Raw genomic sequence first — 17,808 nt, 5'->3', positions numbered from 1 at the left:
GAGATTGGCGTCTCTTACACATGCCGCCTGGTGTGGGGGTGGAAGGAAAGATACCTAACTGATCGGAATAGAACCCTTGTCTAAATGAAAATTGCAGGGATAACAGTTCCGTGGATTTTCTTTTTTTAATCATTGAATTGTATTTCCTGCCACCAATTACATTAAGCATTTGAATGGAGACATGTCAGATGACTAAAGAGATGTGGGAGAATGTACTGGAAGGGTTGACGTGACAGAAGGCGTGCAGGCGGTGTTGGGCTGAGGCACTCACTGAGGACAGACAAGTGGGTAACTAGGGAAGAGGACACACTACTTGGAGCTGCCTATCCCTGAGCCCTTTACTTTGGAAGAGCCCCCCACACACACCTGCTTTCTCCAGGGTGTGGTCCCCGCTAGACCACATGCCAGGATCCGGACCCTGGAAATCCATTGCCTTGAGCTCACTTCCAAGGTCTGCCTAGATCTCTCCTCAGCTCCTTTCTTCCCACCCTGCCATTTGCCCACCTCTGTGTCCAAGCATTGACTGAACAGGCAGCTCTGTGTGTGTGTGTGTGTGTGTGTGTCTATGTGTCTGTGGTGGACGGTGGCTGTGGTGGGTGGTGCTTGGTTGCACAAGAAATCAGGGCTCTGCAAATACTAGTGATGGATTTATGTATTCAAATATAAATTGCTGAAATATTTTTCCCTGTTACTACACTCTTTCCTCTTTTCCAGACAGATCGGCAGCCTCTTTTTTTTTTAATTGACTATATTTGGCATATAAAATTATAAATTTAAGGTGTACGACATGTTAATTTGATACATTTATATATTGTAATCTGTTTGCCATTGTAATGATAATTAGCACCTCCATCACATTATTGTTTTAGTGGTTGGAATAATTAAGTTCTAGACTCTTAGAAAATTTGCGTTCCTGTATTTACTACACGGTGCGTTATATACATCTTTACAGCTTGCCTACTATTATTACTTATTTTTATTTACTGTTGTCAATTTGTACCCTTAAACATCTGTCTTATCCCCCCAACCCTTTCACACGGTAACCACCATCATACTCTGTTTCTTCACCAGTTTGGCTTTTTTAGATTCTATAAACAGGTGATGTCTTACACCACTTGACATTCTCTGTTTGACTTTCCTCACTTGGATAATGTGCTCAGGGTCCATCCATGCTATTGAACATGGCAGGATGTCCTCCTTTCTCGTGGCTGAATAATACTCTATGTATATCACATGTATATGTGTGTGATTATATTACATAATCCGTTACATTTAGATATATATCTATTTACCTACATCTCACATCTTCTTTATCCATTCCGCCATTGATGGGTACCTTAGGTTGTTTCTGTATCTTGGCTTATGTGATTAATGCTGCAGTAAACATGTGAATTTCTTGCTCTGAGAATTTTTAGTCAATACTAAAAGCTTCTGGAAAATAAGATGCTATTTATTTTTCAAAGCCTAAATTCATAAAGGAAATTACAGAGTGTCTGGAGTCAAATGGAGAAAGAGAAGAACCTTGGAAATAATTCTCCAGGAAAGAATTTCTCTGCATGCACTCACCTGGAAAGGCTGACTAGAAGCACCAGGGTTCCCAGTTTGACCAAAGGTCCCCTTCCTCAACTGTGGGTACAAAAGCAGAGAGCCATTGGACATCAAGGGTCCTTTGTGACCTTGATAGCAGAGAGATGAGAGACTTTACTTTCCACCCTCTGGGTATGACCTGACTCCTGGGATTGGTATGACCTTGAGGAAGGGCTATACAATGAATGTCATCAGATAGCTACCTGAGGAGGAAGGGTTCCTACCCCAGATCAAATATAATTAGGTGGAAGAGAGTGAAGAAATGGGTATTTCTAGCACTCTTGAGTCTACACTGAGATTTATATCTGACCTATTAGAAGGTTTCCTTTGATTATTGAATGTCGTAAACAATGCTAACCTTTAGAATAAAAATATGCATATAATTGTGCTGGCTGCTAATGGTTATTGGATGCTTACTATGTGCCAGGAACCTTCATAACGCTTTACATCTGTTGTTTTGCTTATGCTCACCACAGCCCTATGCAGTGGGTAGTAACGTCCACCCCACCTTTTTCTACGGGAAGGAGGCTGAGACCTAGAAAAGTCAAACTGCTTGCCGGAGGCATAGCTAGTAATTAGTAGCAGAGCCTAACTCAGCTTGATTCTTTTCCATCCGGAGGCCCATATGCTTACTCACTACCCAGTGGTCCAGGGAAAGGAGTTTACGCTGTATCACACAGATGATAAAATTATACCTCAATGATGTCTCCATAATGGTTGGCTTTAAAGTATTTTTACACACAGGAAAAAATGGTAATTCTTAGAATCTGGTGAGATAAGAGCTAGCCTTTGGAGGTTGGAGCCACCAGGTGATAAGAGCTAATTGCTGCTGATAGTAAATCTGGCAGTGATGAGTAATACACGGAGGGGCCGCAAGAGACTCCAGGAAGGAAGATCAGTTGTCAGACCACTGCATAGCAGACTGAAGCAGGATCGATGCCAAATGATCTAATCAGGGGAGCAAAGTATGTCCAGGGCAAAAAAAAAAAAAAAAAAAAAGTGTTGATGAGCTCATTAAGGGGAAAGCTCAGTTATCTGTAAGATTAAGGAGGACCCTTATTTAATCCCTCATCAGTAGAAATTGGTTTCTTCGGTAAGTCAGAGATTTCTGCTTTTATTCAATTAGCATGAGCTGTAGGAACCCACTGGCACAGAAATAAACAGTACCTGTCAATATTCTTGGCATTAAACTTGGTACTGAGGTGATTTCTTATGGCAGAATACAAAGGCTTCCTTTCTCTAAATGCTACTCAGAGCTAAGTCCTACAACCGCATGCTGTGCTCTAGGTAGAGGACATTGAGGAACTATCTCCACACTTATGTTGGTCGGAGATATCTTGCTTTATAAATATGGGACCGCATTTAAAACTCTGTATTTAAAAAAGAAAACCTGATAAAATCAAGCCCTTTGGTTACTAAGTAGGTTTTTTAAAAAGTTGTTTGTTGAGTATGAAAAAAATACCCAAACTGTTTGGATAGATCCCTTACCACAAAGTCCTCCTGGCCTCCCTTCCTCTGATCCCACGTCCGGTCCACCAGGAAAGCACGTTGCCTCCACTTTCACCATATAATGGAGCTCAAGTGCTTCTCTACGCCTCCACTGCTTCTGCCCTTTGCAAACGCCCACCATCTTTCAGGTGGGAGATGGCGGTTCCTGGCTGGTCTACGGTCTCTACTATGGCTTCCCTGCCGATGACTCTCCAGAGCCGGAAGAGGGTCCCTTTAATTTGGAAGTAAGATCTTGCCACACCTGCTCAGAACCCTGCAGTGTCTGCACATTTCACTCAGATGGAAGCCAAGTCCTTTCTGGGTGGGAGGCACATGAGCCTTTGTGATCCACCTTTTCCCTCTTCCCTCTTGAGGCTCCTGCTTTGCCGTTCCCCCTGAGCCACTGAACTCTGCTGCTCCTGGAATCCACTAAGGGCTGCAGACCCCTTGCTCTCCCGGTTTCTCTGCCTAGGTCCCCTCTCTTATATCTACAGTTAACTGTCCCTCCCACCTCTCACATGTCTGGGACAGTTCACATTATCAATGAAGACATCCTAGTACTGTTCAGTCTTTCAGTTTAAACCTCCTCCCATTGTAATCCCTGCTCCCTTGTGGGACTTTTTCTGATGGAAAATGCTGGAGCCCTTACCTAATGTGCTCTTTGATATATGTGTGTGCGTGTGTTGTGTACACATATCATATGTATGATGTATATGTATATATATTATGTTCACTGTTTACTTTCTATTTCTCTGATCAGTACACAGGAACCTTTGCTTTTGCTGATGAATCCCAAATACCAACAACAATTTATGACCCATAACAGGCACTCAGGTTTTAGTGAGTAATAAGTAATTGAATTAAACCAGCATTTTAACAACAGTAAGAATTATTTTCTTTGAAATGGACCCACTAGGATACATTTTATTTAGCTGGAACCATAATTGTGTGTTTTATAATACTCTGTACGATACAAATATAGTCCTAAAACAGAAAATCTCGAGAACACAAGAAGAGGAAAGGAAAAAAACTAAAAAGATTGTTACTCCATCTAACATAACTTTGTGAATTCTCCAAAGATTCTTTAACTTGTAATTATGAGGGAATTTAGTAATAACAACTATCTTATGGTATCCATAATTTTTATCAGATGTTTCTAGTAATAGTATCCTGTAAGTATTCCATGTCTACATGGTTTTCATCAATTAATCACTTTTAGTTACTGTAAGTCAGTGGTTCCCCAACTTATGTGGGTTGTATCTATCAATATTTATTGTGTTAGGAGTTGAAAATGAGAATATTTAAAAATTTTTTTACTAATTCATTTAAACACACCAAAAATAAACATTATATATTAACCTAAAGAGCTGATTTTTAATAAAGATGACTATGTCTTCCAAAAACAAACAAAACTTGGTGAAAATAGAAGTTTGAGTTTACGTTTTTGCCAATCTGTCAGTATCTGGCTTAGTAGAAGAGATTCTCATATTTGCTTCTGTATTCAAACTGTTCAATTTCTCTTGTTGTGGTTGAAGTATATAAAAAGATCATTCCCAGAGAGAGATGTAGTAGGAAAAGGGAGAAGGAGGCTAGTGGTCTTTTCAGATAATTTTAGGCATTCTTATTTGATACTACAGTACAACCCAACAAGTTGTAGTTTATTAAAGGTTAATTGCAGTATGGAATGTGAAACAGTAGCTACAGTAAGATCCAACGATCCATGTTGTACTTTGAATAGCTCTTTCCCCATGCATGATTTTGTAACATCATGCATCAATCATCTGGAAAATACTGGTTCACTGAGTTATGCAGAATTTCCAATAAGAAACTCACATTTGTCAATATCCACATATCTCGATGATCTCATCAGAAAAGTCTTCAAGTATCAGAAAGCTGCTAAGCCCAAAGTGGCAGATAAAAGTTGTCGGAAGTTTTAATTTTCATTTGAGAGTTCACATTTTATCATTAGCAACAAATACTGCTTGTTTTATTGTTGTTTTTGGAGTCACAGGCTCACTTTGTTCTTTTTTGAAAAATTGTCTACCAGATCCTCAAGTCTGAATAACCACAGTTGGTTGGTCATTGCCAAGTAAAAATGATGTTCCATATAAAAAGTGGAACTCTTCAGCTTGCAGCTTGAGCAATTACGCAAGTGGTTTTTCCCTGAGACAGCCATCATCATGCTTCAGTAGTCCCAGAAGGGCTGTAAGTGGACTTGCCACTTTGTCACAGTCTTCCAAAGACGCATATTGAAGTGTTGAAACGTAATACAATGAATAACTTTTACTGTTGCATCAAAAATGTTAGAAAGTGACCCTGGCATTTTATTTAACTTTTTTTAAAATTTTTTTTTATTATATTATGTTAGTCACCATACAGCACATCCCGGGTTTTTGATGTAAAGTTCGATGATTCATTAGTTGCGTATAACAATTGTAAGTGGTGGTGAAGAATATAATGGCAACTTGTGCAGTTTGGTGTTCCTGCCTTCAGTTGTGCCGAGGGGCCACCGTGGCTCCTGGCTCCTGCACCATTGGTGCGAATATCAGCATCTCTGTGCCAGGATAACCATCAACATGAACACTTAGTTATTCTACACGGAACAGCCAGTACTGTGGGTGTCTGTGGCCAAGCATTCATATAAAAGATTATCTTTGATAATTAGTTAGTTCTGATATCAGATAAACACAAGCAAAACAGCAAGTCTAGCCATGTCTGTAGATGCATCCATTTGTAAGGTCAAAGTACATTTCTGTAGGGGCGCCTGGGTGGCACAGCGGTTAAGCGTCTGCCTTCGGCTCAGGGCGTGATCCCGGCGTTATGGGATCGAGCCCCACATCAGGCTCTTCCGCTATGAGCCTGCTTCTTCCTCTCCCACTCCCCCTGCTTGTGTTCCCTCTCTCGCTGGCTGTCTCTATCTCTGTCGAATAAATAAATAAATAAATCTTTAAAAAAAAAAAAGTACATTTCTGTAAAGAAGATCTAACTCATTTTTGTACCTGCAGCTTAGTCTTTAATGCAACAAGACACTGTATCATTGGAAGGAGACAGCAGGATGCTTTCTTGTACTGACGTCATCCAGCAGGCATGAAGCAAAGTCAAGTCTGCAAGGCTTCAGGGGCCTCTGAGCTGTGCTGGGGTTCTTTCCAGTCTAGGCTCGATGGTGACTTATCCTGTAAATGCTCCCCTTCCTAGTTTGAAAAGCCATACCAAAACATTTTTGTTTTTTAAAAACTTCATGATGCCTGCATTTAAAAGCTCAATTTCCTTTTCCTTGAATTGTCAATGTTTGGGCTCAAAATGACATCATAGCTGGCATCGTAAGGTTATTTTTAAAATATTCTGTTGTGTAAGACAATAAGGTAAACTATAATGCTGAGGAAAAGTAGATTTTTGTCATATTTTTCCATTTATGATTTCTTTGGACAACATTTATTCCATCCACGAGTGAGAATATTCTCTGATGTGCCCTTTTTTGTGTTCTTCAGTGTCTTTAGGCTTAGCAATCGGCAGCTGTAGCTTGAGGAGTCTTTGGGTGTCCCCTTTCAAAGTCAATGATCCCTCCCTAAATATGAACAAGAAGATAATAAACTTTCTTTTATTAAGTTCTTAACACTAATAATTAAAAAATTCTAAAACTCTAACAGCATTAGATTAAATTTTAAAAGTTTGCAATGTTTTTGGAAAAAAAACCCAGAACAACTGCTATCGCAACACAAGATACCCAAATGCATTTTCTTCTATTTTTTTTCACTTTGACACAAGGAACGTATATCAAGTCTGAGTAACCATAGTTATTCAGGAGTTCAAAACAATGATATGTTGGATGATAATAAGGTTACATATGTGAAAACTGTCTAGTAAGAGCACAGAAGTACTGAAATTATACTGAATTAATTTCTGCAAACAGCACACATATCCTAAACCTACACACTACCTTAAAAAAATCTAGGAAACACAAGAAGAAGCAAGCATCTATCTATCTGTCCATTTATATGTATGTATAAAATCCAAGTATATGTGTCAAAGCAATGATGTCATCATCACCATCTGTCATAGAGTCTCTGGGGGATTCTATGGTACAGATGTGAAAAAAAGGTGAAAAGGGCAAATTGCAACTTAGGCTATTTGCTTTGACTTTGAGGAACCCCGTGAAAAGGTCTAGGCCTGGCCTCTCAGATCACCTTTCAAGAACTGCTGTGTACGATCATGTTATTCTGTCTGTATTCCAGTTTCATCGACACATGGCTGCAATACAGTTCTTTGTACTTGGATTTTCTCTCCTGTGTGTTAGTTGTCACTTTCTAACAGTAGACTAGTAGAAATCAAATCGTTAAGACAGAATGAGGGACATCCAATAAGACAGCGGTCCCAGTGTCTTCAAAAGTTAATGCCATGGGGGAAAGGTGGAAGGATCTTAGAGAATAACAGACTAGAGGAACATAACAGCCAAAGGCAATGTGTAGAATCTTACTGGATCCTGGTTTGAGAAGAAAAAACAAAGCAGGAAAGACATTTTTGAACAATAAGTAATATTTGAATGTGAAACAGATACTAGATGATATATAGAATTGAAGTTGATTTTCTTATGTATAATGTATTATAGTCATTTAGGAACACATTCTTATTTTTAGAATATGTATGCTGAAGATTAGAGGTGAGGTGATATCTGCAACTTTCAAATATTTCATCAAAATACCTGTTGTTATCAGTCGCAAATCTAGATAGTGGGGATATAGGTGATTCTTGAACTATTCTTTCAGCCTTTCAATTTGTTCAACTTTTTCATAGTAAAAAGGTGGTTTATAAATCACATATTCTTAATATTATTCATATCCGAGTTATTACCTAAAAGAATATGGAACTGTTTTGAGAATTGCATGAGGCATTTGCTAATAATTTCACTGTAAACCATGCAGCTCCGTGGGTAAGTGATGAGCTCCACATCCTTTCTTCACCTACGTGGAGTGCTGTGACCTCAGGCAAACTCTCAAGGTCGCACTCGTCAAGTCTGTGAAATGGGTGACAGGGACTGTGGGTATTTCAGAAGGTGGTTGTAAAACTAATCTTTATGTTCTCTCTAAAATCCTTAGCCCAGTGCCTGGCCAATAGCACCCATATCTCATCTTCTATTATTGTCATTGCAAATTCCAAGTCCCTTACTTCATTCAGTTAGAAAAGCCAGTGGTGGGGTGCCTGGATGGTGCAGTCCGTTAAGCATCTGACTCTTGGTTTCGGCTCAGGTCATGATCTCCAGGTTGTGAGATTGAGCCCCATGTCAGGCTCCACGCTCAGTGGGGAGTCAGATTGAGATTTCCCTCCTCCTCTGTCCCTTCTGCCCCCTCCCTCCCTCTCTCTCTCTAAAACAAATAAATCTTAAAAAAAAAAAAAAAAGCCAGTGGCTAAGCTCTACACATATTAGATCATCTCTATTACATTACATTCAAATACATTCTGTAACTTCAGGCCTACTTAAAGTCCTTAGGGAGCAAAAGGTTTTAATAGATATGTAAGAATTACTTGTAATTAGTATGCAAATTATTAAAATTATTTTCTACATAAATTAAAAAAATCTCCTCTACCACTGAAACGTGTTCTGGAAGATTGTCCTTATAATTATTTTGCCTTAAGTTTTCTAAATCATAAACAACTTCATCTTGAATTATGTGCCCAAATTAGTGGAGTCTAAATTAATGTCTTTCGATGTATTTTGGGGGAAATTTAACCAACATATTTCATGGGTAGAATTCCAAATTATGAGTATTCCCAATTGTTCTCGGTGTTCAAGCTACTGGTGAACCAACAATTTTTAGCAAATTAATTATATGAGAGACCTTATGTAGTGTTTGCGGTAATAAGTACCTTAAGATTTTAAAGATGGCTGTGAAAGTGTTTTCAGAGCAATTTATTAAGGTGAAGCTATTTATTTTTTTAATTGCTTTCCATTTTGTTCAATCCAGAAGTTCTCCAATTATTTTTTACAGTGTTTTTTCTTAAAACTCACCCTTAATTTTTGTTAGTAACAAATGCTGCTGAAGGCTATGAGACATTTAAGTTGGAGAAGATCATGGTAAGTATACAGTGGAATATTATTCAGGCATGAGAAAGAAGGAAATCCTGCAGTTTGCATCTGCACACAGATGGAACTAGAAGGCATTATGCTAAATCAAACAAGCCAGACCGAGAAAGACAAATACATTGTATCATGTGTATGTGGAACCTAAGTAAAAGTCCAGCTCATGGAAACATCCAGTAGAAAAGTGGTTGCTGGGGGCGGGGAGGGTGAAGGACACAGGGAAAGGCTAGTAAAAGAATACAAACTTTCAGCTATGGTTGAGGATGAATAAAGTCTGTATCTCATGTGTAATATGGTAACGGTGATTCATAGCACTGTGAAATATGCTGAAGGAGGAAAATTGAGAATGTTTTCAACCAAAAAATAAATAAATAGATAAATATGTGAGGTGCTAGCTGTGTTCACTAACTAGATGGGAGGAGCCCTTTACAATGCATATCACATCATCATGATGTATGCTTTGAATATCTTCTAATTTTATTTGTCAATTATACCTGAAAGCTGGGGGGAGAAAAGCAAAATTGTAAAAGATAATTTAAAGTGCCCTCCTAAAACGTAATGTTTCTGTTTCTGTTTAGTGTATTATGTAGTCAAGCAAATATTAATTTTTTTTTCTCATGGATAAGAACTCTCAGGAACATGGAAGTATTTCTGGTACGGCTTGGCATAGACATAGCCCACGTTGAAATAAACGGTGGAGCCTAGAAATAATAGGCCTGCCTGAGGAAGGGGACCGATTACAATGAACGGAGAAAAACTCAGTTGTGGTTTGTGTTTTCCACAAATACCCACTGGGATGGGAGCATTCTAATTATTCTTAGATCTTAGGAGACAGTGGTACAGCTCATTAAAAGAACAAGGAAGGGCTAGATTTTTCAACCTGCTTCACTTGTGGCAACAGCTTTCTCTGTCTTCCTCTCTTTGGGTGATAAGTTCCATCCAGCTGCAGAAATAGACTGCCTTCTGGAAATTAAAACCCACGCGGCTAAGACCACGGCAGTAAATCTGGTGGAACAGATGGTCCTGGGTGAATTCTTCGTCCTCTGCGTGAAACCCCCGGATTTTATCAATAGGCTTTACACTACGTAATAGGAATCAGAGTGACTAATTAACAGTAAAACTTCCATGCTTATATCCAAACAGTATGCTATGGCTTCTTTCATTGTATCGTTCTAATCAAGCTGGAATTATTCGCTAAGTCAAATATCGCATATGCAAATGTATATGCTCTCATTTAGCATCCTCTCTCTATTCAAACCCTGAGATAGGATTAAATGGGAATTTAGTTCTCTATTCTAGTTAGATTTTCCCGTGGAGCTTCGAAAATGACATGTTGATGAGTATTTTTATTTCTTTTAAGTTCATTCCTATTTCACATACAAAAGAACTCATGGGTTTGTGCATTTAGCATTACTCAGTATTTTCATTTGCTGGTCAGTGGGAGAAAATAAGAGGAAGGGAGGAAAACTAATAATTTTCCTCGTCTACTGAGTCTGGCTCTTTTCTCCACCCTGTCTGATCTGATCCTTCTAATTGTCACAGAAAGCATTCATACGTCTACACATCCATAACTTTACTCAGCGTCCTCTGTCAAGTTATTTGTAAATGATGGAAAACACAAGGGTCGAACAAGACCGATAAATGGTTCTTATTTTTGTGGAGTTTAAATTCTAGCAGGAAGAGCACCCAGGAACAAATAGCTGATTAAGTGTCTAATGGCTGGTACAGCAAGATAAAGGAGCTGGTGGCGGGAGAACCTGACCTAGCTGAAGGGGGCTGGGGAGAGAGGAAGCTTCCAAGGTTGCTGGTTGAATGTTTGAAGGTCTGAGTGTATCCTTGATCGAGCTGTGTCCTAAAGAATGAGCAGGAGTTGGCCTGTAGAAGGATGTGTGCATGTGTGCATGAGTGTGTGTGTGTGTGTGTGTGTGTGTGTGTGTGTGTGTCCCAGAGAGGCAAATGGAACAGGAGGGAATCTGGTGACACAGACTGATAAGGGAGAAAGTGGTTTTCTCCCCATTATAGCTGAGCCATCTGCAGTCCCACAGGTAATTATAAGTGGGATTTGAACTCGGTTCTGTCCAGCCTCCAGGTTCTTTCTGGTACAACATGCCTTTTCCCTGTTGGCCATCAAATCATGCTGAAGTTCCTGCTTTGATCTTTGCCTGCAGGTTCTTTGTCCTGAACCGCATTTGCGCCTTGCTGCCTTGTTTGTGAAAGACAGTTGCTTCAGCACCATCTGTTTTGTTTTTCAGCGTCCCAACATTCCAGAGCCTTCCTGAAGAGATCCTCAGTAAGCTTGCCGATGTCCTTGAAGAGGTAATTGTTTTTTTGTCCTTGAACTTTTGGAGCTGGGACATAACCCAGCACAGCAGTGTGATGACGAGTCATATACTGCAGAAACCTTGTAAATAGTTTTAAGCTCCAGGATGAGCTCTCTACTTGGCTTCAAATTAAAAGCAGCTCAGCACATCTGTCATTTATCCACAGTTAGAAATGTGCAAATCAACTGAGCTCCAGAGGGAGGGAAACCTCCTTGTGGCAAATAGAATGTGACTTTGACTTCCAAGAATGGGGGTTGGTGTATTTCTCTTATTGCAGTCGGTGTAAACCAGGATTGTGTGAGTTACGGAGAACTCTGAAACTTCAGATGAGCCGATTTACGTCAGGGCTTAGCAGCTGGGTGCTGTTATAGTAGCGTATGAGTGTATTTGACACACACGAGTTGTGTGCCTGCACGTGGAAAGGTCGCACTTACTTCCTATTCTCTGAACCTGGGGGCCCAGGCAGTGGCATAGCAGGAGACAGGAGTTGGCAGATTCTTGAGTGAGCTTGAAAGGGATAGGGTCTCTGGTACCTACAGAGACAGGGAAGGAGGGGTATCGGGGTGCACATGCAGGTCGGTGGGCTGATGGGGGGTGGTAGGAGCTGGGGGAAACCTGTGCTGATATCCTGTTTCTTTAGTGATCCAGAAAGCAAGACCAGCAGCTGGGAATGAGGACGGGACAGACGGAGGTTCGAGGGCAGAGGAGAAGGCAGGAGAAAAATGAAGGTGTATTCGAAGTAGAATAACGGGATGGCCGGGTGTCCTCCGCCCCACTGGTTGGTAGCCAGCCCAAGTCTAAATTAAACAGGCAAGGAAGAGTGCATTCAAAACTTGTGATAGGGGACAGAGATCAAGCTCGACTCTGCTGGGACAAAAGGTGGCAGGACTTTTAAGTACGGGGCTGAACTAGCGGAGAAGAACATGGTAGGGATCTTCCCGGGGCAGGTGAGGCGGTGTGATGCGGTCATTTGAATGTGCTCATCCATCGTCCCTTCCTGAAGTCGGGCTCCCACCCTCCCATAGACGCGCAGATGAGTGTTTGGCCAGGAAACCAGGAGTGGCGGAGGGAGAGAATGGAGAGATGCGGAGCAGGTGCCAGAAGGATGGTGGAGGCTGACCCTGGGAGTTAATTGGGGCGAGGAGAGGGAGGCAGTTGGGGAGGAGTGGGGCCAAAGACAGATGGTGCATCAGAGGGTTTGAGTCTCCGGAGGCTGAAGAATTGTCAGAGTAGTGCATTAACAGGAGTGAGCCAGAAACCTACTGAAAATGTTTTCCTCTCCGGCTCCTGACTCTCCTGGTCATTCAGTGATCCCTAGAAGACAAGAGGTGCCTCCATACACATTCTTAGTCCCACGCCCATGGAAGGGAGCTTCCCTACAATTTGTTGGCCTCCCTCGTCTCCTGTGTGAACACACAGTAAAGCAGAAGTCACATTTGATTCCTAGGTTCAAGTGTAAAGAATTTACGAGAAAAAATTCTGGCTCCGTTTCTCTCTGAACTCCCCAACCTGCAACCTCTTGGGGGTGTAAAACTGCTTTTCCCAGTTCTTTCAGGTTTTGCTTTCCTTGCTGAATACACTGAAGACCTCTCTGAGGAACTTTTTCTTTTTAAACAAAGCAAACTAAAAGTATACACTTACTAGACCCAATCAGCCCTTCAAAAAAAAAAAATCCTTCAATCATGTTCTTTTTCACAGCTGTGGAAGCATTTGTATATTCTGGAAAACAATAGCCATGGCTCTATAATAATTCTGACCAGAGAAATACGTTCGCATGGTATGTCAGAGTTTCTAAACAAAAGATGCCTTAATTTACGTTTGGATGGTGTGAACCTTGGGGCAGCCCACACCAGCGCTGCCTGGGAAGGGAAATGCGTGATTAAGTGCCCACATATTTGTTTTGAGGGCACAGAAATGAAGTTAACAGACAAAATGCGAAGTAGACCTATAAATAGACTACCCAATGCATGAAAAGTCTTCAACTCAAGTCGAATCAACAAGCACAGTGAGAAATTAGATTAAATTATGTATCAGATGGAGTGAAGCAGATTTAGAAGAACAAAAGCAATGCCAGTGTCACATAACATTAAAGGGAAATGTGCTTGCATGGTAAGTGAGCTGTCGTTCTTGCCACAAATATCCACGAGATGAAAGAAGCCCAGATGATCTTGAAAGGAAAGCTGCATTGTTACAGTGTTCAACAAAGAAGTTGCAGCCTTGTTTGTTTTTGTTGGATAAATATTTATGGAGCACCTGCCACGTGGCAGGAATTGTTCCAAGATTGGGGGATTCAGGTCCGCTCTCCCTTAGAGGAAGTTCCAGCAGAGGGTACAGATGAGCAGTAAGGAAGGAAAAGAGCCTTGAGGGATGAGGCCACTCTGGACCAGGTTACCAAGGGAGGACCTCTCTGAGGAGGTGATGTTCACGCTGAGACCTAAGTGCAGATATGAGATGCCATGCGTGTGGGGCACAGGGGAGGCCAGGCACAGGTCATAGAGCCGAGGGAAGTTCCCTGTCCTTAAGGAACAGAAGGAATGTTAAAGACTTGGGACAGGGGAGGCAGGGACAGACAGAGCTATCACATGTCACAGGTAGAGGAATGAGAACAGTGTCACGGATGAGGTGGCCCAGGAGGTCCTTGAGGATACCCGTGGGCTACTTGAGGTGTCCTCTTCTGCAGGTGAAAGAGAAGCCCCTGTGTGAGTCATTTCTGCTGCCACCCCCCAGCCCCTCTCACCCCCTGTGATTTCTAGTGGACGTACCCACTTGTGTGCTCCTCCCTGTAAGGTTCTAAGTCAGGAACTAATACCCAAGTGTAGCAACTTAGTGCCCCTTTCTTCTTTCCTTTTATATCATATAGTAGAAAAATTTCCTCCACGTATTGAATCTCTCTTGTCTTTTTTTTTTTTTTTTTTTTTTTTTTTTTTAGGGACCTACAAATGTTCCTTCTAGGCCCTTTGAGAAATTGTGTTTAGGCATAAGTTCTTGGCAAAAGGCCTGTTTGGACGATACACAATAATCCCAACATTTTCGCAGGTTGTGTTTTGCAAGACAGGTTGGAATAATTTACATGGCTTTCTAATTGTTCACATTCATTACCACCTTAGTATGATCTTGTCATCCGCTACCTGACTCAAAGTAAGTCTTGATACTTAATACCAGGTTACTTTGGGTGCTCCAGATTTGATTTGCCAGAGAAGCCATTTTATTGTTTGTAAAATAAATTAGAAGAGGAAGTTTAGGTGCGTGTGGGAAATACCAAGCTCTGACTTTATAAGCTGATTTCATTGACTTCTATCCCATTTTTATAGCAAAAATATATATTTGAATGAATTAGTCAAGTGTTAGAATCTGCTCTGCGAATCTAGGAAATACCTGTGGGTAAATGAAGAGAACTGTGAAATTATAAGATGGGATGTGATCTCTTCTTTTTTACTATAACAACATCACACACTTTCCTTCTTCCTTTATTTACACATGATTCGTTTCCTTGATGAATTACATTTTTCAAACAGATGGGACCATTCCTAGCTAATCTCCAGCTGAGAAATAGTGCCCTTCAATGCTTACCTATCCAAGCACAATGGAGTATAGTCCCAATGTCTAATGTTCATTCAAATATCAGGATTGTGATAATGCCTTTAAAGTAATTGACAAATAAAAACATTTCCTTATAGAGAAGGTGATCAATGATTAACTTGATACCATTTCACAAAGGATGCTCAAAATCACTTAGGGTAGGAGTTATGTTTCCACCAATGAGGTTGAAAAAGTTTAGATAACTCAAGGAAAACTGTACTTCATGGAAAATGCCAGATTGAAGAGCAAATCAAGCCAACAATTTCACTTTTCACCACTTGGCATAGCATATTTTCCCTTTATGCGAATAGAAGTGGGGCATGGGTGCTATATTTAAATCTCTTGATTTTTAAATGGAAAATAAAGCATATCAAAACCATTTCTTTGCTTTTATTGAAATCTGTTTCATGTCCAATTCGCTCATTAAAAAATTGGATTTGGTTGTCTTAGAATTAAAAATCCTCTTTGCTTCATTAGCCTTTCAAAGCTCTTTATCTTGGAGTCAGCAACTTCGTATGGTTGGATCTTGGGCACATTTGAGCCTAAATAATGGGTTGTTCTGGTTTGTTTCCCTAAATGGTGTATGTATTTGTGTTTTATTTTTAATTTTTTTCAATTGAGTACTTAAACTATCATGGCCCTGACAAGGTCTTAGACAAATAATATTCTTTGGGCTTCTTGAAAAGACAAGAAAGTAAAAATAGAAAAAAAAAAGTCAAGGATGAAACATTTTCAGTCCACCATTATTTAATAAAATGGTAGGAAGCAAATATCAGATTATACAGTCTAGGGAACATCGCTGGAAAGGAGGTTAATGTAACAGAGCCCCCCCCCCTTCTTGCTGCAAGGTCCAGCAGGTGTGATGAGGTATCTCATTGTTCCTTGGTGGTACCCTGTCATGGCGACATCTTCCCAGATCCCTGTGCATCTCTCCAGTTGAGTAATGCAGGGAAAGTCCCTCATTTGGTTGAGTTATTGGAGCACTCCATGAAGCTCTCTCTTCACCACCATAAGCAGTCCTAGAGTCTTCAGAAAAGAAACTGATGGAGCAGACAGGAACATTATTAGTTCTTTTCAAATCTGTTGTTAGAATTAAAATTTTCTTCCCTTCCTTTAGGCCTGGCTCTTGCTATTCAAAGCCAAGCTGGAGGGAATTCAAAGACCTGTTCTTTCTCAATTGCTTTGGCATAAAGGACTCTGAATTTGGAGATTGAATTGTTTAGTTCTCTCTGGTTTCTTCTGGGCCTTCCCTTCTGTGAGGCAAATAGCTATTTTTGAAGGGGGATGACATGGATGGTGTGTGTGTGTGTGTGTGTGTGTGTGTGTGTGTTGGCAGGATGTACAGGTTAGAAAGTAAAGACAAAACTGTTTAATACGAATTATTCACATCTTAGTCTATTATAGAAGGAAATATGGAATGAGAAAACATATTCACAAATCACATGCAATAAAAGACTTGTATTATTCAGGGTTCTCCAGAGAAGCAGAACCAACAGGATGTGTATATATCTTTTTTTTTTTAAGATTTTATTTATTTGTCAGAGACAGAGCACAATCAGGGGGAGAGGGAGAGGCAGGCTGACTACTGAGCAGGGAGCCCGATGCAGGACTTGATTCCAGGGCCCTGGGATCATGACCTGAGCCAAAGGCAGATTCTTAACCAACTGAGCCACCCAAGCATCCCAGGATGTATGTATGTCTATAGAGAGATTTGTTCTAAGGGATTTGCTCATGTGACTGTGGAGTCTTGCACGTTCAGACTCTAACAGGATGGGCTGGCAGGCCAGAGACTGGAGAAGCTGGTATTGCAGTTCAAATCCAAAGACCATCTGCTGGCAAAATTCCTTCTTGGCAGGGGAGGTCAGGCTGTGTTCAATGAAGATCTTCAATTGATTAGATGAGGCCCACCCAATTATAAAGGGAAATCTACTTCACTCAAAATCCACGGATTTAAATATTATTCACAAAAAAAAAAAAAAAAAAAAAAAAACACCCTCGCTGACAAATACAGAATAATGTTTGACCAAATACCTGGACGCTGTGGCTAAGCTAAATTGACACACAAAATTAAACATCAAAGGACTTATATCTATAATATATAAAGAACAGTTACAACTCAATAATAAACACATAAGTAGTTCAATTTTAAAAGCAGCACATGAGGGGTACCTGGATGGCACAGTCAGTTAAGTGGTTGGCTCTTGCTTTTGGCTCAGGTCATGATGTCAGGGTTGTGAGATAGTGCCCTGAATGGGCTCTCTGCTCAGCAGGGGGTCTGCTTGGGATTCTCTGTCTCTTGTTCCCTCTGCCCCTCGCTCTGCTCCTGTGCATGTGTACATGTGCTCTCTCTCAAAATAAACAAATCTTTAAAAGCAGCGCATGACGTAAATGAATAGACATTTCCCCAAAGGAGATGTACAAAAGGCCAGTAAGCACATGTAAAGATGTTCAACATTAATAATCATTAAGGAAATGAAAATCAAAGCCACGAGGTTATACCACTTCACACGTACTTGGATGGCTAGAATTTTTAAAAAAGGTGATAACAAATGTGGTTGTGCAGAAATTAAAATTCTAATACATCACTGGTGGGGTTGTAAAATCACGTGGCTTCTTTGAAAATCCGGCAACACCTCAAAATGTGAAACACAAGGTTACCATGTGACGCGTAATTTCTACTTTTGCGTATTTTCCAAGAGAATTGAAAGTAGATGTCCACACACTTAGACATGAATGCCTATTGCAACGTTATTTCTA

The 17,808-nt window shown here is 40.5% G+C and overlaps 1 protein-coding gene across 3 annotated transcripts in view; it reads left to right on the top strand.

The window, feature by feature from the left end:
- PRKG1 (protein kinase cGMP-dependent 1) overlaps window positions 1–17,808 on the top strand; it is a 1,185,335-nt gene that overhangs the window by 838,290 nt on the left and 329,237 nt on the right. For all 3 annotated transcript variants that reach the window (XM_045802398.2, XM_045802397.2, XM_045802400.2), the window contains one exon: window positions 11,404–11,467. In XM_045802398.2, the coding sequence (XP_045658354.1) occupies window positions 11,404–11,467 (64 nt within the window). The remainder of the gene's footprint in view (window positions 1–11,403; window positions 11,468–17,808) is intronic.

Source organism: Ursus americanus, chromosome 6 (genome assembly GCF_024610735.1).
Source record: "Ursus americanus isolate L20-20 chromosome 6, mUrsAme1.1.p, whole genome shotgun sequence".
In the NCBI taxonomy this organism is placed as follows: Eukaryota; Metazoa; Chordata; class Mammalia; order Carnivora; family Ursidae; genus Ursus; species Ursus americanus.
This window is presented reverse-complemented; position numbering and strand designations above follow the sequence as displayed.